Below are 24,672 nucleotides of genomic sequence, written 5' to 3' on the forward strand. Positions count from 1 at the left end.
TAAACGGCTGCCATATTAAGTTGGAGCACTGAGACTCTTTGAGGGGGAGGGGCTTCTTTGTACGTTTCTTGTAATTTTTTCATCTCTTTTTCGTAGTCTCTGTATTTGGAGTGGATCATTACTTTGTATGGCTCATTTGTTGGTCATGAACACCAAACTTTTTGTGTCTTCAGTGATATTTTTGCTACTTTTTCTCCTGTGTTTGTCTGGAGATCCTACATGTAACCATGGCTGCATTGTTTACATGTGAAATCAGCTGTTAGCAGCCTTTAGCATGTCAATGTTAACAGGTGCAAGGCCGGATGTTTCCCCACAAGGTGAGGAGAAGGAGGTGAGGACGACGTGCTGGTTCTCAGGTGTGAGCTAAGAAGTGACGACATGGACCTGTCCTTCCATCCATCGTTATTGGGAACGTAAGATCTATCTCCAATAAGATGGACGAGCTAGCTGTGCTAACCCAGCAACAGAGGGAATACCAGAGGGCAGAGTAGCATCATGCTATTCACAGACATGGCTAACAGAGCTAACAGCAGACACCAAGGCCACATGTGAAGAGCTTCACCTGCTGTGAGCAGACAGGATCCAGGAGACAGAGACTGAACAGACTGCTGAAGAAGCTCAGTCCTGGACCCTGTGGAGGTGGAGGCTGGCTGACTGGACAATGATGGACAAGCTGTCAGCATCTATTTTCTTATGGAGCTTTTTACACTTTCTATACACTTTCTTACTTTGGTTTTCTTGATTGCTGCTGTGACGACAATTTCGTTGTACTTGTTACAATGATAATAAAGTTATATTCTATTCTATTCTATTCTATTCTATTCTATTCTTTTCTATTCTTTCTCCTCTCTATCCTTCCTTATGAAAGTTGCTATGTGTAAAAAGTAAGCTGGAAACATAACATTTCCAGAAACAGAAAATCGTGCACACCACACTGCCCCCATGTGTTTTCGAGGAGTATAACAGAGCGACATGGACACATCGATATAAAAGTATAAACCAGGCTTTGGCTGAACTTGTGTTGTGTTTTCGTCACTCTTGGTTTGACTGAAGTTGTTACAATCTTGGAAACATCCTGCTGCACTTTGCCCAAGAGCAAACAACTCCTCTGCAGTGCAGGTCACTAATATTTACCTTTAAACAAACCAGACGCCACTTTGAAATATTTAAGATGTGGAAGCGTCTGAGGCAGTGGACCCCAGTCATTGTCACAAAACTGAAGAGCAGCATCTCCCAGAGATTTCCCAAAACACACTTCAAGTTTCAGCTGTAAAGTTCGGAGCATGCTCAGTGCAACGCCGTATCTTACTAATGAAGAAATGATGTAAGAGTGTGAAGCAGAGATGAGTTTATCCTTGAAGTTGTGTAACAACGCAGCCTTTTGTCATCACTCAGATAAAATCAACTCCTGGTCTCTTTAGAAACGCTGCTGTGCACGGATACAGTAAACCTGATGCACATTTTCATTTTCTGACACCTGAATGCACATTTTGTAAAGCTTCTGTGACCTTTACTCTGAGTGTTTGTGAAGAGGGAGGACAGAGATGTACAGGCTGATGAAAAGAGGAAAGAGGAGCCGTACTGTTTCCTCTCTCTGAATTTTTCTTCAAGGTTGTGTAATGTTAATATTTTTACTGTGCAGCAGCCGCCGCAGCAGCAGCAGCAGCAGCCGGGCTGTGCGGCGGTATGCGGCTGACTCACTCGACTCGTTGTCTCTTACATACATACTCGCCCACCTGAACCACTGTACAAACACAGCTCGCCCACGCTGCCTCTCTGTTACTGAACACTTTAATTGGAGTGGTAATGCATACAGGAGTCACAGACTTTCTTTCTGCTGCGTCTCCCACTCACACCATTCAGATTATATAATGGATGAACCTTGACGGGAAGGAGACGGCATCGAGATCAGGATCAGGAGACTGGAAATACACAGCTCTGCTTTGGTCCTGCTGCTTGAGATGAAGACGCTTGGTGTTCACATAAACATTTGATCTATTCAGGTAGATTAAAAGCTGCTGCAGCTTCAGTTTACAGTAGAAGTTGTGCTGAATGATAAAGTGGCAGGAAGGGAAAATTTAATAAAGGAAGGAAGACGTGACAACCCAGTCAGGCTGACATGTCAAGAGGTGTTTTCAACCTGGAACTACCCGCATGTTATACCTCAGAGCTGGGGTCTCCGTCGTCTTTCTCTCTTTCTTTCTGAACTTCCTCGACACATCCTCAGTTGGAGCGTGAGCTGCCTGAACTTTCCTGACTTACAGCGCCTCGTTACGTCTCTGTCAACTCACATCTTCTCCTCATATCCATGCTGAGCTCTCGTCCAAAGAGCACAGCGCTCTCACCCACAGTAGTTCACGAGCAGTTTGCTTCTCTTCTAACCTGATTTAAAGCTAGATTCATGCTTAAAATGCTATGTTGTGTTAGATTTTTCATTGGCACTAACTTTCTAAGTCACTACATCAAGCATTAGCTAAAATTTAACACAAGCTAACTTTGTTGTTAGCCATTTTCTGGTGTAAGCAGAAAAGTTAGCATTTCAGTGCTTCTTCTCTACCCAGATTTTTAGCTTAATTTATTGCTAAATGCTATGTTATGCTATATTTTTTATCAGGCATTAACTCCTAAGTCACTGTAGTTAGCTAACTTAAAGGGAAGCTAACTTTTCTGTTAGCTATGTGATGATAACATAATATCACGTTTAGCTTGCTAATATAATCATCTTGACTGAAAAACAGTTAGCATTGTACTGCTACACATCTGGCGGGCATCCAACGGGAAATTAATCCAGGTATAAAGGCACTGCATATAGCATTAGCATTCAGTCAATTTAGCTACTGTTACCACAAAAGTTATAATGTTAGAGTTAGCTGAGGATTTGTTAGCATGTCACTGCGTCTGGTCTGAGCAGCACCCAGAGGGAATTAGCCACTGCAGCTAGCATTAGCATTTAACCTGTGAACAAACGCTAGTATTAGCTACTTTAAACAGTTTTAGCCCATTTTAATTTAAAAAAAATTAGCGTGCTATTTACTTTTTACTACTTACTCACTTATAAACTCTGCAAATGTAAATATGGACCTGTACAGCCTTCAGAAACTTTAAAGATGTGTTCCCATTTCAGAAAAAATCTACACACATTTTCATCTGAAGCATGAGCTTATCAGGAAGCAAAATCACTCCACACTTTTTGCTTCACCTTGAGACAGCAGATATTGTAAAAATATTCTTGCCAACAGAATAATTTGGGTTTCAACTGTGTAAAAACAGACAAGAAGCCAAACAGGATTTTGATTGACAAGCTCCGACAGACCCTGCCTCTATAGACGTCAACAGCAGCGAACACGGACTTTTTAATATTGGCCAGTTGAAAAAAGTGTATTTACAAATTTTTTCTTCTTCGTGTATTCACTTGATTAGTCATGTACTACAATTTTTTAATGTCCTAGAATTCAAATTCTTGATTTGAGGACCTTAAGCAGAATTAATTACAAATCCTGTAATTAATTAGGTTATTTTTTTAATTGCCTGACAGCAATAATCTAGGGCCAATCCCAACTGTCATTCTTCCCCCTCTTCCCTTTGGCGCTCTGTTTTAAGGGCCAAGGGAAGGGGGTTAAAAAAAAACATCTCTTAGCAACGAGACGCCACACTTGACGCTCACTGGCTGTTGAAGGCGGAGCGACTGTTTATTCACTTCCAAACCAAACACATTTTAACAAATGATGATAAACCAGGGGTGGGGGAACTTTTTGATTTGTGGGCCACAATGGGTTCTAACATTTGACAAAGGGGCCGGACCAGGAGCAGATGGATGGAGTGGTAACTATCAGGGTATCATTCGTTCATTCCATATCTGTTTTAGAATCCAAAATCGGTAAATGGATAACGACTTGTTATTCAGTTTTTAATTTTCAAATCAAAAATCAGAAAACAAATAACAGTCTATTTTTCGCTGTTTTGATTTTGTTTTGAAATTAAAATTAGAATATGAGAGAATGGAATTATAGTGGGATTTTTAATCCGTGTATGGTTCGTTCTTTCTTTATTCTGTTTCAAAACAAAATTTAAAAAAAATAATAAAAAAAAAATTGACTTTTTTTTGTTGTTTTTCTGTTTTAAAACCAAAACGGAAAAATGGAATTACAGAAAAACAGAAATACAGAAAAACAGAAAAACACGTTTTTTCTGTCCTGGTTTTAAAAATGAAAAAACAAAAAGTAATAAAAGATTGTGTCAAAATTGTTTGTGTGATATTTTGATATTAAATGTGAACGTCTATATAAAAATTAGACAAATAACTCACATTGGAGATTTTATACAGACATGTTTCTGAGCTTTTTTTTTTTTTTTTTTTTTTTAAGTAACAGATCGCTGACGATCCACTCCATCTTCTCCGCGCGCATATTCACACTTCCATGTGTTTCAATGAGTTTTGTTTTGTCCATTTTCTTTTTTTTTAGGTCCGTTCATCTTTACAGAAGGGCTGATGGGTCAGAGGGTAAAGCGCAAATGTGGAGCAATAGGCCTACACTTCACCTCAACAAAGCCAATGTATCTACAGTGCGCCATCTAGTGGGAAAACATCAGAACCGTAGGGAAAAGAAAACATTAACACGGTTTATTCATTTAATTTTTTCAAGTTCGGCGGGCTGGATTAAAACTTTTAACGGGCCGCATGTGGCCCCCGGGCCGTAGTTTGCCCATGCCTGGGCTAAGGGGTACACCTATGGTATCATTTTTGCTGAATGGCCTTCATTATTGACTTACAGCCCTCTACTGGTCTGGTGGTGCATTGCAATTACCTTTATTTTCTAACCCAACCTTTATTTATTTACTTTTTCATGAAAGTTGGGGTAACAATTCCTTAAAGCATTTTAGTTACAGGACATATTTTACACAGAAGTAAAAGTTCCAGGATCTTCTGGTTTAAAAACACTTAAGGTTGCCCAGATTGAAGGTCTGGATGAGGCCGTCTGGGGGACAGGGGTAGACTGGACTGATAAAAAATGAACTGTGTAAAAGCAGGCTCTGCAGCATTTTGGTGCCAAAAAACTCGTAGCTTGATGGCTAATTACCCCGACTGATGAAGTGCAACCATAAATGGCGTCTCAAAGCTCCTTCATACAGAGGTTTGCTCAGGCATCACCATCACTTCGTTTGTCTCTACGTGTCGGTCACTCACCGAGCCCCTGGCGGATCCCCACGCGTCCCTTCTTCCGGCGTGCATGTTGCTCCAAACAGGGCAGTCCACCGACGCGTGAGAAACACAGCTTCTTGTTGATGAAGAGGAAGAGGACGGCCAACGCCACGATGAAGACGCCCACCGCCGACAGGAAACCGATGGCCTCTGGGGTGACTGGCAGGAGGAGGGAGAGGGAGAGGGGACACACAATGACACACTGATCAGACCACACAAACAGACAGTCTGGAAACATGCACACACACACACACACGCACACACACACACATGCACACACACAATACGCATGGTACATGTGATACACACAGACAGAATGAGTGATACTTTAGTATTTGAGTTAGCCTCTGTGGTTTGATCAACATCAGATACAAAGACTGTTCATCCTCCAACACCACAAACCTCCGTCCTGATGCCTAACGCTCACGGTAGCTGCTAACAGGTCGTTAGCATCCAAGTGCTTCCTGTTTAACTAGCATCAATAGAGAATTTAGCTGAGTTTTCACATTCATACAACTTCATATTTGATTTCCTGAACATGCTCACGACAGCTAGCATTAGCCTCAGATCAACCAGGGAGCTAACTTTGCTGCATGCTACATTACTTTAATGTTTATTGTTTATAAGTGTAAGCTAACGAGTTGTTAGAATTACACTGACTTTTCATTAACTAAATTCTGGGTCACTACATCTAACACAACGGTTTTATGAAGCTAAATTTGGTGTTAACTATATTTTGTACTGTTAGATTGCTAATACAACCATTAGCTGAAAAGTTAGCATTTCAGTGCTTCTTGTTTAACCTGAGAATTTTGGCAAAATTCATACATTTCTAAAAAAAATAATGTTTAATTTCGTGGTTAGTCAATTAATCACACACTCAATCAGCTAACTTTAAGGCAAGCTAACTTTACTGTAAACTACATAAGGGTAAAGCAATACTACTGTTACCTTGACAGTACAAGAGGTAGCTAAGACTGTTAGCATTACACCACTTTTTGATTTTTCACTGCATAGATACTACATCTACCAGTTAGCTAAATTAAACACAAGCTAACTTTGTTGTTAGCCATTTTTAAATGTTCGCAGAAAAGTTAGCGTTTCAGTGTTTCTTTTCTAACCAGATTTTTAGCTAAATTTATTGCTAAAATGCTAAGTTATGTTAGATTTTTCACTAGGTGCTAACTGCTAAGTCACTACACATAGTATTAGCTAAATTTAACACAAGCTAACTTTTTTGAAAGCCACGTACTGGTGTTAGCAGACAAGTTAGCCTTTCAGTGCTACTTCTCTTACCAGATTTTTAGCTGAATTAATTGCTTAAATGCTACTTTATGGTAGATTTTTTGGCACTAACTGCTAAGTCACTACATCTAGCATTAGCTAAATTCAAAACAAGCTTACTTTTTTGTTACCCATTTACTGGTATTAGCGGAAAAGTTAGCATTTCAGTGCTTCTTTGTTTACCAAATTTTTAATCTAAATTTATTGCTAAATGCTATGTTATGTTAGATTTTTCATTAGGCGCTAACTGCAAAGTCACTGTATCCAGAATTAGCTAACTGTAAGGTGAGCTTAATTTTCTGTTAGCTATGTGATGATAACATAATTTCACGTTTAGTTTGTTAATATAATCATCTTGACTGAAAAACAGTTAGCATTGTACTGCTACACATCTGGTGGGCATCCAACGGGAAATTTATCCAGATATAAAGTCACTGCATATAGCGTTAGCATTCAGTCAATTAGCTACCGTTACCACAAAAGTTATAATGTTGGAGTTAGCTGAGGATTTGTTAGCTTGTCACTGCGTCTGGTTTGAGCAGCACCCAGAGGGAATTAGCCACTGCAGCTAGCATTAGCACATTAAACCTGTAAACTAAGATTAGTATTAGCTACTTTAAACAGTTTAAGCCCATTTTAACTTTAAAAAATTAACGTGTATTTACTTTTACTCACTCATAAACTCTGCATATGTAAATATGAACCTGTACAGCCTTCAGAAACTTTAAAGATGTTTTCCCATTTTAAAAAAAATCTAGACACATATTCATCTGAAGCATGAGCTTATCAGCAGGAAGCAGAATCACTCCACACTTTTCGCTTCACCCTGAGACAGCAGATATTGTAAAAATATTCTTGCCAACAGAATAATTTGGGTTTAAACTGTGTAAAAACAGACAAGAAGCCAAACAGAGAAGTGAGTTAGAGGAGGAGACAGAGGAGACGAGTGTGACATCAGTGAAATAATGAAGGAAGCTGAGACACACACAGAGAAATCAAAGATGCAGAGAAACATCTGGACTGAAATAGACTGAAAGGAGAGCGTGGAGTTGTAGCGAGGAGCAGATGAATGAAAACACAAATAGCGCTCCAAAGAGCGAAGACGAGGGGGGAAGAGGAGGAAGAGGGAGCTCGATGTGGAGATGCAGGAATGAAAAGGAGGCGAAGGTGCTACGAGGCGTACTACTCTGCGCTCAATGAGGCGGCTCAGACTCCATACAGAGGAACAGAAACGCACAGCGGGAGGTCGCCGGCTCCTGTTTCCAGGGTAACATTTCAGAGAGCGGCGCCGAATCAATGGGAGCAAACGGAGACGAGTACACATCCTGCTGGGAGACGACACCAAAGGAGGGACTTGACAGCGTGGGTGTGTGTGTGTGTGTTTGAAGATCTTTTATTTATTTCATACTCCAGCTTTTGTTTTCACTCTGAAGTCATTTTTAGGGAAAGAATCTCCCGCCTGACGTGGCTTAACAAACCAATTACACACAACCCACAGTACACCAGCGTGTGTGTGACAAATAACGAGCAACAACTGCAGCTGCTTTCTGAAATAACCACCCAGAATACAGGATATTTCTCTCTTTCACAGGACAGGAACCAGCGTAAAAATCTTACATAATAGAACGAAGAACATGCGTTACAAGGTGCAGACGAAAACCCACCTACACGGGTAAAAATAGAGGACAAACGCCTCCTGAAACCTTTCTAAATAAAAGCAGGAACATCTCTTCCTGAGTTCACTGAACAGGGCCAAGAAATCCCCAACATACAGTGAGCCTCAGGATTTGAAAATCTGGTTCAGTAACTGGAGATCAGGGTTAGTAACGAGTTAAAGGGTCTGTTCGTCTTGGTACCGTACACGTTTTGTGGCGTTTCTTTTGACTAAAACTGGGACAGGTTCTCAAATACCGTCCCATTTTTTGGTATCCGTCTGCCTTGCATACTGATAATAAAATAATAAAGAACAACACATAATTCCGACATGTTTTGAAAACGGCGTCACCAAACAGCTTGAAACTGGCTGGGTACGCTATGCCGCTATGCCGCTATGCCGCTATGCCGCTATGCCGCTATGCCGCTATGCCGCTATGCCGCTATGCCGCTATGCCGCTATGCCGCTATGCCAGCTACCCTAATATGCAGATGATCTGACACTGATCTGTACTGTACCAAACTGTACTGATCCGTACCGGACCACTTGGTGGAAACTCTTGTTTAAAAAAAAAAAAACCTATGTGGTGCAAGGCTGGATCAAGTTTTTTCAGTACAAAAACCTCAACAACAGGCTGTAAATCAGGAATAGAGAGAAATGAATAATGACAACTGAAGAAAACAACCGAAAATCTGATTTGTCTTTGTTTTGTTTTTTTTTTTTGTTCTTGTTGTTTTGTTATGGTCTTTTTTTTGCTGTTGAGTTTCATGATATACATTTCTGTTTTTTTCTTCTGTTGTTTTGCTTCCTCCTTCTTTATGAATTTTGTTTTTTGTTATTGTCACACTTGTTGGTGTTTTTTCTTCTTTTGCTGTTTTTTTTAGTTTTTTGTTTAGTTTTTCCTTCTCATTGTTTAGTATTTGAAAATGTTTACTGACTGTTTTCTTTTTTGCTTTTTTCTTCTTTAACTGTTGTTTTAATTTTCAGTGTTTTCTCTTTTCTTGATGTGTTTCCTTTTTTATTTTTGCATTTCCTTTTTTTTTTTTTTTTGAAATGCAGTTTTTGTTTTTCATTGTTTTTTTTTCTTTTGTTGGTGTGTTCTCTGTATGTGTTTCGGGGTTTTTTGTTTGTGTTTTATTTTGTTATGTTTTTTTTTCTCCTTCTGGGACTTGTTTTTTGATTTTGTTGATGTTTTGTATTTGTTTGTATTTTTCTTTTTGTTTGCATTTTCATTTTTATTTATTTTCTCTTAAGTGTGTTCCTTTTGTTCTTGTTGTATTTTTCTTCTTGTTTTGGTGTTCTCTTTTTTTGTTTACTTATTGTTTTTTTGTCTTTTCTTTTTATGTAATGTTTTTGTTCACTGTCAGTTTAGTTTTTATATTTTTTTGTTGTTTCCTGTCATCGATGTAATTGTGTTCTTTTTTCTTTTTTTTTGCAATTTCTTCTTTTGTCATTTTTTCTCCTGTTTTCGTATTTTCTCCTTTTCTTGTTTTTTATTTTTTTATTTTTTGTGCCTTTTTAGTTTTTTTTCTCTCATTGTTGATACATTTGCCTAACCTCACTAGAAGTTTATCCCTGAGAAAAACAAACTACACTTTAAAACTAAACCACGTGTTGATGATTTATAAACATCTAAAGAAACATGACGTGAAAGATATTTTTTTAAGTTTCATTTTGACCCTCTAACATGTTTCCTCTCTGTTATCCTGAGTTTCGCTGCATTATTGAAAATTCTGACTTGAAGTTGTGTATTTTTAATGTTTATTTGACCATAAAGCCCAGCATGTCTCTGACTGACTCAAAGGTCGTCATCGTACGCTGAGCTGACATGTTTAATGAGCTCAGAGTGAGTCATGTGATCTCAGTTTCACAGTAACTGCAGCGATCCTGTTTCCTGATCTTCTTAAAGGAGGAGCAGGAGGAGCAGGAGGAGCAGGAGGTGAAGCTCCACGCTCATTCTGACACTGACTTCAAACAGAGCCGTGTGTTTTCAGCCTCTGTGGTCTTTCTTCCTGTAAAAACACTCTGATAACTCAGTATCTGAGCGGACAGGCGACCCACTTTCTGCCTGCTCAGCTGCCCATCACTCCCACATAGCGCGGTGTCTGAAGTGCTAACACATGACAGATGCAGCATGGGAACACTCCTGCTTTAAACTCGCTCCATGCTTCACTTAAAAAGAGATAAGAAACACACACCACCATCACCGCCGCCTCCTCGTCCTCACCTACACGCTCATGATGAGAAAACGCTCCTGAGCCGACCTGAAGGAGCTTGGTTTTATCACCACCACACCACTAGGGGACTCAAATTTGGTCCAGATATCATTCATACCCCCAGGATGGATCCAGTGTGTGCAGCTCCACTGTCACATCTCATTTTCCACTCGGCCGACACTCCTGTTCATGTCACAACTCTTCAGAAACTACTGCGATCATGTTTCTGTCACCTGCAGCTGCTCTCAGAGATTAACGCTAACACGGCTCCCAGACAAACAGGCTCATTTTAGCCTGTTTCAACCAGCATGTCTTCATTATGTAAGCGTGTTCACGGGCTCAGGCTTCATGTTGTCAGGTTTAGATACAGCTCTGTCCTATTTCCAGCATCTCCGTGCGTCAACTAACTAACTGACTGACTGACTGACTGAGCTACAACCTGCAGCCTCTGTTAGCTCCAGCCATCCAGATCCCTGAACCTTGAGTCTTCTTAAATCCAAACCCCCTGCATCAGTGAGTGTTTGGGCGTTTGGGCGGTGTGTTCGGGTGAGGCTGTAAACTGGAGTTTCCCTCTCAGCTGCTCCGACTCACAGACACTGAGCTCAGTGTTGGAGGCTCAGAGCCTCCTACTGTCTGCATGCAGATGGACAGGAAGAAACCCAGGGTCAAATGTCTGGTCTCACACCTGCTGCACACACAGGACACAAACATGGCTGCACCTCATTTCTCATGCATCAACCTCTGTTCGCTGCAACACACGGCGCACATGACAAAACTCTCCCTGCAGGAGGAAAAAGAGCTCAAAGAAAATGACTACCATGGTGCTGAGACTGCATCAAGAAAAAACTGGGATATTAGTGTGTTTGAACTAATGGCCCACACTGCTCAGGTGTGATTTTGGCCCATTCCTCTGCACAGATTGTCTTTAAATCTGGAATATTCTTTGGTGCCCTCTGGTGAACCCTTTTCTTTACTTCTTTCCACAAATGTTCAGTTGGATTGAAGTCAGGTGATTGACGAGGCCGTTCTAACAGATTGATTTTCTTTTTCTGAAACCATCTGAGAGTCAACTTTGCCGTGTGCTTTGGATGGTTGTCCTGCTGGAAGGTCCAGCCACGTCTCATCTTCATCATCCTGGTGGATGGCAGCAGATTCAGATCAAGAATTTCCCCATACATGGCTCCATTCATTGCTCCGTCAGTTATATGAAGTTTGCCAACACCATGAGATGAGAAACAACCCCATGCCATGATGCTTCACCTCCAAACTTCACTGTTGGTGTAGTGTTTTTTGGCTGATGTGCAGAGCCATTTCTCCTCCAAACATGGTCTGTAGTATGACAGCCCAACAGTTCAGTTTTGGTCTCATCTGACCAGACAACATTCTCCCAGTATTCTACAGGCTTGTCAAGATGCTGTTTAGCAAACTTTAAACCAGCTTCAACATGCCTTTTCTTGAGGAATGGAGTCTTGTGGGCTGAGCGTCTATAGAGGCCGTGGCGGTGGAGTGCGTTGCCTTTTGTTTTCTCTGTAACAATTATACCTGCTGCCTCCAAGTCTTTCTGGAGCACTTTCAGGGTGGTCCTTGGCTGGTTGAGTCCTCTTCTGACTATCTTTCTGACTCCCTGGTCAGAAATCTTCAAGGAGCTCCTGTGCGTGGCCTGTTGATGGTAAGGTGGTGCTTCTTCCACTTGTGAATAATGGCCCCAACGGTGCTGACTGGAATATTCAGGTGCTTTGATATAAGTCTGTAACCAGTTCCATTCTGATGCTGAGCAACAATCAGGTTGTGAATGTCTTCAGAGAGCTCTTTGCCTTTACCCATCATGAGGTGTGTGCTATTTAACTGCTTGGTGAAAAAAACACCTTTTTTATAGGACCATCAATTTGCTCTAGCCCAGCTGATGTTGGTTTGCACTAATTGGAAGTTCAAGTAATAATTACTGACAGATTTCAGGTGGTATGGTGCATTTCCTGTCCAAAGTAAACAGCCTTTCCACGGTGTGTTCAATACTTTTTTCCTGTGTTATCGTATGAATTTGAATGAATTTGCAAGAATAACTCGCTCTTCAAGTCGAGAAGCTAATGATGCTAACTTGAGCAGCTGATGGCTGGAATCAAGTGACGGACAAAGGTTTCCCCAATTTACCAAATCATCTGACCTTTTCAGGCACTTCCCTTGCAGGAAGCCTCATCATATTCTTGTTTACACATAAATAAACCCAAACAGGTTTGGAGTAGCCGTCCTTAACATCACACATCACTAGATATCAAGATCAGATTTCTAAGTCTTGCAAAAAAAAAACAAATCAAGCGAGTAACGCTGAGATGAGATATCCAGGTTTGGTATGAAGCCTCATTATTTACTTTCTTTGCAGAAATCAATATTTCCAACAGATGAACCAATCAGTGACAGGAAAGACGACACATGGAGGTTATTGACGAAACATTTTGTTGATTGAGCAAACGTATTAAAGGCAAACTAAACCGAATTCACCTCCAAACAACGACGTGAGCCCCAGAAGCTTCCCGGGGCGTCAGATCAGGCTAATGAGATGGAGGGATGGAAACCATAAACATTTCACAATCACTAATCTGGCTCGTGAAATCCTTATCCCCTGATTATTATGCAGCTGCTGACTTTTCCACCCCGGCTTTGAAGTGAGAAGCGCCGCGGGGGAAAAGAGAGCACTTTGATGTGCGCGTAGATTAAGAAGAGGGAAAAAACAGTGGAAGACGAAGGCACAGCGGCAGCGGAGGCCGCGTTATTATCACTCATTAACCGGAGATACAAGAGATCCTGAAAAGGAAGAGCAGGGAGCTTTGTACTTTCTTTTTTAGCCGTGAATAAAAGGATCGCTGCTGTCTCTCGCAGTTCGTGCTAAGGTCATTCATTAATATGGGTAATTAGCTGAAGGACTGTAAGCCCCTGTGTGTGTGTGTGTGTGTGTGTGTGTGTGTCCCAGCCTTTTGCCTGCAGATTATAACCATAACACACAGCTCATTGATCTGTCCTCACTCTCAGCGTCATAAAATGGAAGCCTGTTGGATCTGGGGAGATTACCGCTCCGTAGCAGAAATAAATTTCAGTCGTTTCGAGAACGTTCTCCGTCCTGGTTCCCCACGGTACCAGGCTTTTTCCACTCCCACAGAAAATCTGAAAATGCTCGCTTCGTGTCCCGTGGGAGGGAAAAACAAAACAATGACATCAGTTTTTTCTGCTTTTCTGGTTTAAAAGTGTATTCCACACACACTGTCGAGGATGAATTAAAGGTGGAGAAATCTCAAAGCAATGAACTTGAACTGCTGATGTATCGGAGAAAATATGTCACTGCTGACAAAAATGAACCAAGTTTCTTCTTGAGTGTCTTCCCCCCTGGAGCCATTTTTTACTAGGTTTGCTGATAAGGTAGAGAAAACAGGATGAAGGCCCCTGTTTGGAGCCAGTTTAGTGGTGAAAATGTAAAACTTTCCTAAATGTTTTCACTTAATTGAGAGACTCGATTCAGCACCTCTTGGTTAACGACGCAAAGGAGATAGGATGAAGGGGGTGGGTTTTCATTGGAAGAACATTGACTTTTAAACTAGGTGCCCTGGAGTTGGAGAAAACATTGAGTTTTAAACTAGAAGCCCTGGAATTGGAGAAAACATTGACTTTTAAACTAGAAGCCCTGGAATTGGAGAAAACATCGACTTTTAAACTGGGAGCCCTGGAATTGGAGAAAACATTGACTTCTAAACTGGGTGTCCCAGAATTGGAGGAAACTTGCAGTAATGCTATTACGTTTGGAAAGATGTTCATTTTTTTTCCACATATTCTCCTATAATGAAGAAAACTTGCAGTAGAGCCACAAAGCCATAGGTTAAAGTGGAGAGCACAGGGTGGAGGTCCTGGTTGCATACCCCACTAGTGGAAAAAACAAGTTAAAACTTTCGACTTGGTGACCTTATTTTGAAAAACACGCCATAGTTCCACTCGTCTGCCAATAAATTTGAAAAAAAACTCCACTGGGAGAACACCGGTGGAGAAAACATGCTCAATTCATCTATACCTGCTCCTTTACTAAAGAAAACTTGGTATAGTGCCACCTGGTCAAAGAGTGAAATAAAGGAAAAAGGGATGACAGTCTTCATAGGGTGCACTTCCAGTAGAGAAAATGTTTAATATTCTTCTAAATGCTCTAATATCGGAGAAAACATGTAGTGCTTCTTGATTTTCAACTTAGTAGAGAAAACAGGACAAAGGCCACTGTAATGTGCTTATCAGATACAGAAAATGTAAAAAAAAAAATCCTCCTGTCTTGGAGAAATCTTGCCAATAAGTTTGAGAAAACTGGGTGGAGGTTCCTGTGGAGTCCCGATTTAGTGGAGAAAATACAGAGTTATTTTCACAAATCCTCCTATAATGGCGAAAATTTGCATAGAAAGAGAAAACTTGGCATAATGATAACATGGAAATAAAAATTGAATGGAGGTCCCTGGAGAGGGCTCTTCCAGTGGAGAAAACTTGTTTATATATTCTTCTTTGCTGGAAAAAACTTGGTATAGTGCCACCTGGCCAAAGAATGAAATCAAGAAAAAAGGATGACAGTCCTCAAAGGGCGCACTTCCAGGAGAGAAAATGTTCGAATGTTCTACTAAATGCTCTATTGGAGAAAACATACTGTCATGCTTCTTGATATTTCAACTAAATAGAGAAAACAGGACAAAGGCCGCTGTAGTGTGCTTATCAGATACAGAAAATGTCAAAACTTCCTCTTTTCTTGGTGAAATCTTGCCAATAAATTTGAGATAACTGGATGTAGGTCCCTGTTGAAACTCAATTTAGTGGAGAAAATGCAGAGTTATTTTCACAAATCCTCCTATAATGGCAAAAATTTGCAGTAGTGCCACTTGGCATAACGATAACACAGGGAAAAAAACAAATGGAGGTCCCTGGAGGGGGCTCTTCCATCTGAGAAAATTTGTAAAGGATATATTCTCCTTTACTGGAGAAAACTTGGTAAAGTGCCACCTAGCCAAAGAATGAAATAAAGGAAAAAAGGATGACAATCCTTGTGGGGTGCACCTCTGGTGGGAAAATGTTCGAATGGTCTACTAAATGATCTTTTATCGGTGAAAACATACAGTTATGTTTCTTGATATTTTGCCTTAATAGAGAAAACAGTACAAGGGCCACTGTAGTGTGCTTATAAGGTACAGAAAATGTAAATACTTTCTCCTTTTCTTGGTGAAATCTTGCTAATAAATTTGAAATAACTGGATGGAGGTCCTTGTAGAGTCACGATTTAGTGGAAAAAATAAAGTTATTTTTTACAAATCCTTCTATAATGGAGAAAATTTGCAGGAGTGCCACTTGGCCAAAAACTGAAATAAAGAAAAGGATTACAGTCCTCATAGGGCGCACTTCCAGTAGAGAAAATGTCTGAATTTTTCTACTGGATGCCCTTATATTGGAGATAACATACTGTAGTGCTTCTTGATATTTCACCTAAATAGAGAAAACAGGACTTCCACTTTAGTGTGCTTATCAGGTGCAGAATATATAAAAACTTCCTCCTTTATTGGAGAAATCTTGTTGATGTGAATTGCTAATAAATTTGAGAAAACTGGGTGAAGGTCCCTGAAGAGTCCCAATCTAGTGGAGAAAATAAAGTTATTTTCACAAATCCTCCTATGATGGCGAAAATTCGCAGTAGTGCCATTAGGCATAACAATAACATGGGAAAAATTGAATGGAGGTCCCTGGAGGAGGCTCTTCTAGTGGAGAAAACTTGTTTATATATTCTCTTTTACTGGAGAAAATATGCTGTAGTGCCTCTAGACACAAGGATGGAAGAAAAAAGGATAAGGATCCTTGCAGGGCTCCCTTCCAGTAGAGAAAATGTTAAAATGTTCCACATGGTGACCCTTTATCGGAGAAAACTTGTTGTGCCATTGGATTTAACAATATAATGGAGAAAACAGGATGATGTCCTTTAAGTGGAGAAAACATGGTTGGAAAGATGTGAATAAAGACGGAGGCAGGAACGAACCTCCTCTCACGTCTCAGCTCCAGGTGAGTTTTTTCTGTCATCTATAAAAATGCTTGTGAATGGACTCCATCCCCGCTGATCGTACTTTCTCCGCCTGCATCCCCGCTGATCTCTACAAAAACACCCCCTGAACTCTGGAGCCGACACGTGACGCCCGCTGACCTCGCTGCACCAGCACAACAAGAGCCGAGCTGTTGTTGTCAGGACGTGAGACCAAATCATCCCAGAAACATCAGCACATGTTTTTTTTTAAAGTCTGACTCATACTGACTGACTGCAAGGCTAACACACACACACACACACACACACACACACACACACACCTGAAAATCATAGTTTCCCTGGAAACAGCCCAGCGGCTCTATTAAGGTATAATGAGTGTGCCTTTTCCCACCCACATGCAAGAAGGTCTCATGTTACCATGGCGCTGTCTGTCCGTATGTCCTGATTGGCCGAAAGACGAGAGCGTCAAGAGACGAAAGGTCTGATGTTTATCTAAAGTATCAGGAGAGGAAGTGTTTATCTTCCATACACAACATTCATCATGGAGGCCCCGCCCACAAAGTTCCTGGACCTTTGGAAAGGTCCCAGCAGGAACTTAACTACTTTGGTACTGGAACAAAAAAATCTCAAACTGTTGTTTTTTTTTCCTTAAAAAAGTTCCTATTTTACAGCCAATGTCATGATCAATTACAGCTGATGTGGAGTTTTCTCTAGATGCTCCAGAAATACCAACACCACAGTCTGAGACATCAGAGGAGAAAGGTTCCTGAGGGGACTAAAGGATGGAGAGCAGCGGTGGCTCCATCACTGCTCTAACTCTCCTGGAGCTGAGCTGCCCTCTGCTGGTTCAAAGCTGCATCAACTGTTCAACACATGAGCTGGAGGGACAGAGCACTGGCTGTGCCGTGGCTGACGCTGAGACATACAGATAGGGAAGGTTTAAGGGGGTCGGAGTGTGTAGTTAAAGTCTTTATAAAGATTTTAGATGTTTATGTTTATTTTTGCCTTTTAATTTTACTCCTAAGTTCCTCAGACCCGTTCAAACAGCAGAAAAGTTTCATTTTATCCCAAACTCTGTGACTTTAAAGTTTCAAAACAATAAAACAACAGCTCCTTCTTCACACATTAATTCAAGCTAAAACACAAGAAAGACCATTTTATGGTAGCACATGATTCCCTCTAAAGTTGGGTTGTTGTTGTTTTTGCTAGGCGCCACCCTGTTGGCTACGGCTGCCTTTTGCAGCAGCTCTCTCTTCTTTGTCCATTTCTTGTAATTTTTTCGTCTATTTCTCGTGATCTTTGCATTTGGAGTGGATCATTACTTTGTATGGTTCATCTGTTGGTCGTGGACACCAAACTTTTTGTGTCTTCAGTGATATTTTTACTATTTTTCTCCTGTGTTTGTCTGAAGATCCTACATGTAACCATGGCTGCATTGTTTACTTGTGAAATCAGCTGTTAGCAGCCTGTAGCATGTCAATGCTAACTGGTGCTAGGCCGGATGTTTCCCCACAAGGTGAGGACGATGTGCTGGTTCTCAGGTGTGAGCTAAGAAGTGACGACATGGACCTGTCCTTCCATCCATCGTTATTGGGAACGTAGGATCTATCTCCAATAAGATGGACGAGCTAGCCGTGCTAACCCAGCAACAGAGGGAATACCAGAGGGCATAGTAGCATCATGCTATTCACAGACGTGGCTAACAGAGCTAACACCAGACACCAAGGCCACATTGGAAGAGCTTCACCTGCTGTGAGCAGACAGGATCCAGGAGACAGAGACTAAACAGACTGCTGAAGAAGCTCAGTCCTGGACCCTGTGGAGGTGGAGGCTGGCTGACTGGACAATGATGGACAAGCTGTCAGCATCTATTTTCTTATGGAGCTTTTTACACTTTCTATACACTTTCTCACTTTGGTTTTCTTGATTGCTGCTGTGACTTCAATTGCGTTGTACTTATTACAATGACAATAAAGTTGTATTCTGTTCTTAAACCTCAAACCTGTTGACTCCTGGTCTGGCTATGCTCATGAGGACCCTATTGTTCTTGCTCTGTTTCATTTTTCTTCTTACTGTTATTCCGCGCGGTCTTTGAGCTCTAATTAAACCCACTGAACGTGCTTGAAAAACTCACCAAAATTGGCACACACCCGACAATCGTGAAAAATTTCAATATGATACCAAACTTGACCCCCAACATCCCATAATTTGCTCTGTAGCGCCACCTAGCTACACTAAAACGCCTCTTGTGTTGGTTTGTTGTTGTTGTAGTCAAGATAGATACCATCCTGTATGGACACGCTTTGTTTTATTTTGAAAGGCACTGGATGTTCTTATGTGGTTTCCCTGCACAACTTCCTGTCCTGGGTCTGCTTTTTCTAAACTTACAGCATCCAGTAAAATAGGAGCCCTGCATACCTGATCTAGAGGGCTTTGTCTTGGTGAAGCTTGGCTAAGTCTTCAACATGATACGGACACAAGATGCACTATGCACATAAACAGCAGGGGGCAGCATAGAGGCTGTGGGGACACCACCTCCTGTCACTTTTCCCGCCTTGATCTTTGCATTAGCGTAACAGTGACTCCTCAAGTGTCGGCAAGTGTGTTTACACCCCACACATCCCGTACTTGACGCCAACAACACGCCTTGTGCACAGTCAAACATGTCAACGACGACAAGACACGAGTGCAAGACTGGACAACAAGTGCCTTAATAATGAGACCATAATCTCACCTGCTCACATACTAATATCTTGGTTCCCAAGGACGCCAAAGACACACTGACTGAATGTCTGTCCATCGAAACAATAAATCAATTTCTCCATGAATATTTTGAAGGAAGAGCCTAAAACTCAAAGCTTACCATCTCTGTCAGGCCACTCTTCTTCTGCTGCTAACAGCGTCTCACGATATCCTCTTTCCCTGATCAGGTCTTCTTCCATTTCCTCCCTCACGTCCCGTTTCAGAACTATCATTTTGGCAGAAACCAAGTTTCACTTCTGGTCTAAACTCTCCCTAACTTCATCCTCTTTCCTCGCCCGTCCAGTGAACTCTGATCCTGCGCTCTGAGCGGCTCTGTGTGCTGTGTGTGAGTCGTCAATCAGCACGGCTTTCCTGCCTCCCACTGGGCGAGGCGGACGTTTCTTCCTGAATACCACCGAGACACAACAACGCAGAGGAAGGTGAGAAAAAGGAGGGCGAAAAGGGGACGGGATTAAATGTTGTTTTAAAAACTAAAGTTCACAGAAGGAAGAAAAAGAATTTAAAAGAGAATTCAAGAGTCAAAAAATAAATAAATTTGACCTAAAGCAACCATTAGCTGAGTAGTAGTCATTGTTTTCCATGAGCAAGGGTTTTCAACCTGTGGCTCTAGAGCCTCATGTGGCTCTTTAATTCCTCTGCAGTGGCTCCTTGTAGCTTTAAATAATAAATATCAAATAATTCTTCCAGAGGGTATTGATGATTAAAAACATTTTTTGCAAAGTTAAAAAATTTTGACAGTTTTCAACATATTTTAATTTTTGCAATAACATTTCTTTGGCAAAGTGTAAATAAAAACAATATTTTTGTTCACTATAAAATTCCCCCAAATTTTGAAATTTTTGCAAAGATTTTAAATTTGATTTTTTTTCCAACATTTTTAAATTTCTTTTGCAAAGTTTAGAAAGTTTGACAGTTTTGGATATTTTTAATTTTTGCAATAACAATTTGTGGGCTACACTAAAAAATATTTTCGCTAACTTTAAAATTCAAACAAGTTTTGAAATTTTTGCAAAGATTTCAAGTTTTATTTTTTTATTTATTTATTTTTGCAACTCTTTAATTTTTTTTTGCAAAGATAAGAAATTTCAACAGTTTTGAACATTTTTCTTTTTTTTCAAAAAATTTTTGGGCAAATCTTTGATGATAAAAAACTATTTTTGTTAACTTTAAAGTTGAAAATTTTTGTTTTGAAATTTTTGCAAAGATTTTCATTTTTTTTTTTGAAAACTTTTTTTTTTTGCAAAGTTTAGAAATGTCGACAGTTTTGTGCATTCTTTATTTTTGCAATTAAACTTTTTTGGCCAATCTCTTATATTCAAAAAAATACTTTTGTTAACTTTTAATTTCCAAAAAGCTTTGACATATTTGCAAAGATTTTAATTTTTTTTTTCATTATTTTTTGCATACTTTTTAATTCTTTTTTTTTTTTTTTTTAAGTTTCGAAATTTTGACAGTTTTAAACATTTTGAATTTTTGCAATAACATTTTTTGGCAAATATTTACCACAATTTTTTTATTATTATTTTTAATTTTAAAATTTTCCTTAATTTTAAAATCTTTGCAAAGTTTTAGTATTTTTTTTCTTCATTTTTTTAATTCTATAAAGATAAATAATAAAAAAACTAAGACATTACATTAACAATTTTTAAATTAAAATATTCTCGACTTGATAATTATTCTCTAGATTTTAACTCTGTATAATGTTATCCACTTTTTTATATTTATTGCGAAGATAAAGTAGATTTTGTGGCTCCTGAATGACTTTAATCCAGGTGAGCTGAGGTAAACAGCTTCTGTGAAAGTAAAGGTTGCAGACTCCTGCTCATGAGCAAACAGAAAGGAACTGTTTGCTAACATGAAACCCTGTGATATTAGCTTGTTGTGGATCATAAAGTCCTCTGCGAACATTTCTAACTGGGGATGATTAAACTCCACCCGCTCTTTTACCTCTGCAGTTTTCAGCGTCTCCCCCTGGAGGAATGACTCCTCTCGTCGGCTGCGAGAACAAAATGAAAGTGAGACTCGTCTGTGTTTCCCATCAGGCTGAGTTAAGAGCAGCACAGTCCCGTCAAAAGACCCAGGAGCCTCAATAAACCAGAGCAAACACGGATACCAAGCCTGTTTCAATTTCCTGGTACACACGCAGCAGCATTAAATATTTCTTATGAGCCCCAAATGAGAGCGCGCTCGAGACGAGGGGAGGGGAAAGAGCCATGAATTAGACATAAAACTGTCTGTAAGTAGGCCATAATGAGCACGAACACACACACACACACACACACACGCTGAGGAGCTCTCTGAAGCCGTGTTACATCCACAACCTCACGACAACAAAACAGAAGAGGATGCTAAGAGATGAGATGTGACACAAGCTGCAGCCAGCTGTGTACGACACTTCTCTGTCGTGTTGTTTCCCGACGATCAAAGAATCTCACAGTTTCCATCGTTAGAAGATGAATCAGCTCACGTTACTGGAATCAACACGACTGCTTCAGCTGCGTTTCCGAGAAAATGTGGTGGAGCTAAATATCTCTGATTGGTGATGTCTCTGTCAGCTCCTGGTGTTCCAGTTTAAAGAGTGACCCTGTAAACTGGAGACCTTCAGCTGAACGTGTCAGTGGAGATCAAGGTTACAGCAGCTGATCAGACACAGAGGAAGTCCTGGGGAAGTCATCCTGGTTTACTTTGATATACGTATCAAAATCTGCTCATCAGATCAGGATTTAATGAGGATCTAAAGCGGTTGAAGGATGCATCCCAGACAGGGAGCAACATAAAGCTCCATCAAAACCAGCATAGGCTGAATATCCTCCATGCTAACAGGCTAACAGGCTAACTGCAGTGCTACACTGCTTGTCTGTCTCCTTCTATGGCCTTTATTGTTGTCTTACTGCCCTCTACTGGTCTGGTGCTGTTTTGCACAATCTATCCAGGTGCAAACATGCTGTGTCCCAAATCACGTCCCGATGCACTTAAGGCCCATTTATGCTCAACGGATCCGGATACAGACGGAGCTTTGAGTCCGTGCTCTGCGTTCATTTCATCCGTATTTCCGCACGTTTCCATGAAGTTTACAGATATGGGCGAAATCGGAGCAGTACCAACGGAAACCATCGGGGCAGTGTTGCTGTTACTACCCGATACGTAGCTTTAGAGTAGGGATAGATTGATTATCAGCTGGGGTGATCATTGGGGCCAATATTTGGCATTTTGGGGCCTTTTTTTATGCCTGAACCACACGTTTATGGATATATTCCTAAACGCACATTTTTCTGTCCGATTGGGCCTCTCAACTACACGAACACGGCGATTTCACCCACATAAACAGATATTTTTAAAAACGGATAAAAAAGTGAAGAAATAAAAAAATATCCGGTTGAGTGGATCCGTGTAGCGGTGTTAAACGTGTTGACGTGATGACGTCAAGCGCCTAGCAACAAGTCACTGTGTTTGACTGCGCAAGCTCATAACGTTCTTCTTCTATGGTTTTCACATTTTGCTAACCTGCCACTTATCGGCCAGGCATGGCCTTGCAGGCTTCAGAGGCGATCGTTTTCAGTTTGGCCTCTTTGTATGGACAAAGATATTTCTGTGGTGACAGAGATTTTTTTTTAAACGAGGACAAAGATATCCGATCAAAAAAAAATATCCATACGTGTGGTTCAGGCTGACGGCCAATATGAAACTAATTAATTCAGCTTCATTACATGCCTGTAAAAAGCAGCACAAACTCAGTTCTGTCCAGTTTTATTGCAGTTACAAAGAAATTTTGGAAAACTTTATTTACAGTAGAAAACTTTAGCTATTTATTTTTTTAAGTTTTTATTTAACTTTATCAAACATGCTGCTGAGCCTGGGAGATGTTAACTAAATATATGCTTGAAGGCATTTGAATGAAGTTAAGTGTTTGGAGTTTTTATTGTTTAAAACTTTTTCACCAATATTTTCACTTTGACTGCAAATGAATATCGCAAAACAGTGGTCATTTCTCACGCTCAGCAGTCGCCATGTCGGCTACTTAGCAAAAGAGCAGGAACTGATCAAACGATGGTTGATGGTCGCAATCAGTGAAAAACAGAAGAACGCCTGTGAATGGTTGTGAAATCCGATTGTAATTTTTGCTACAGCACAGTTCAGACACAGACACAGACAAACAATGGGTCACAGGAACTTTTTAGTCCTGTGGGATGTTTTAACAGTTCCTGGACCTTCTACTTCAAACACAGCTTTAGTCACTACAGGAAACAGAAACCAAATGTTTTAAACCATTCAAAGAATATTGAGATTCTTACTCGTAAAGGTGGCTTAACAAACTACCTGACACTTCAGAAGCTGACAGCCAGTAGGGGGCGTGGTCATCCTGTATAACCAGACAAGATGACCAAACCTGCACAAGATCACAGCAACATCACCTGACACTTCTGAGGACGACTGCTGCAGATCAGCAGCCGAAACAAGTCAAGGTAATGAGACTGAACACACCAGAAAACAGAAAATAAGGATATACAGAGCATACATGAATCACCGTCTGCTGCTTCCCACCAGCGTCCCCTCGTCCTGCAGGGACCCCTCTGGTTATGTGACGATCTTAACTTCTCTGTGTCTTAACTTTGTTTATCTTACTCATGAAAAACACTCCTGGACTGACTCCAACGGTGCAGACATTTCACACTTTTGTAGCTCACTGTTAGGGTAAATTATTCTGTCTGCATGAATTCATTAAAGGTGCCATCAGTTTTCTGCTTCAGCCAATCAGATTGCTCTGAGAGATCCCAAAATTTTACAAAGTGGAACAAAACTCTGCAACAAAACTCCCTGAAGAAAGATGATGTCCTGGAAATGTTACCATGAGAAATATGAGTTAAACAAACTTACTGCTGAAACCTTTTGAGTGCATTCATCCAAAGCTGACTCAGAGTTTCAAAGACGGTTAAAAAGATCCAACTGGAGCACGTGCAACAAGGCAAATGGCAGCGGTACGGTACAAGCTTGGAGTATGAATGTGAGCGTTGTTTTCCTGCAGGAGTTTCTGAGTCTGACGGTGCAAACTGTTCGTTTTGTGGTGGATAAATAACAGAGAGGTGACGACAGGTGTTACATGAGTTCAAGAGAGAGAGAGAAGTTTGTTTGGTCTTGTTTGTGTGTGTGTGGTGGCTGTCTGTCTCAGTGTCCTCCAGGCGTTGCTGATTGGCAGCTCAGGAACTGGCCAGGTGAGCATTAAGGAGCGTCTAAGAGAGTTTAACCCTGTTTCCACCATAGACTGTAAAAAAAATGGACGTCATCTTGCTCAGCTCTAAATGAGGTCTCCACAAAAACTGCTCCCCCTGGTGGCTGGCTGCAGTATAGGTTAAAAAATCCATCTCCCCAGTCATTCCAGATGGGCTGTGGTTAAACTTTAAAAATTAATACACCTGGTAGAAATGTTTCTCACGTCTGATTGTTGTGGTGATTTGAAGATATCATTTGGCTGTCTTGTATTTAAGTCCTCTTGTTTCTGAAAAGTTTCGTTTTCATTAGT

The 24,672-nt window shown here is 40.6% G+C and overlaps 1 protein-coding gene across 4 annotated transcripts in view; it reads right to left on the reverse strand.

The window, feature by feature from the left end:
* Window positions 1-24,672, reverse strand: part of syt16 (synaptotagmin XVI) — a 44,993-nt gene that overhangs the window by 18,207 nt on the left and 2,114 nt on the right. For 3 of the 4 annotated variants that reach the window (XM_074692001.1, XM_074691999.1, XM_074692000.1), the window contains exon 2: window positions 5,186-5,428. In XM_074692001.1, coding sequence (XP_074548102.1) covers window positions 5,186-5,428 — 243 coding nt within the window. The remainder of the gene's footprint in view (window positions 1-5,185; window positions 5,429-24,672) is intronic. The other variant, XM_074692002.1, reaches the window with a different exon arrangement.

The sequence above is a fragment of the Halichoeres trimaculatus genome, unplaced genomic scaffold (assembly GCF_033239565.1).
Source record: "Halichoeres trimaculatus isolate MK-OKI-2021-1 unplaced genomic scaffold, fHalTri1.1 fHalTri1_scaffold_17, whole genome shotgun sequence".
Taxonomy (NCBI): domain Eukaryota; kingdom Metazoa; phylum Chordata; class Actinopteri; order Labriformes; family Labridae; genus Halichoeres; species Halichoeres trimaculatus.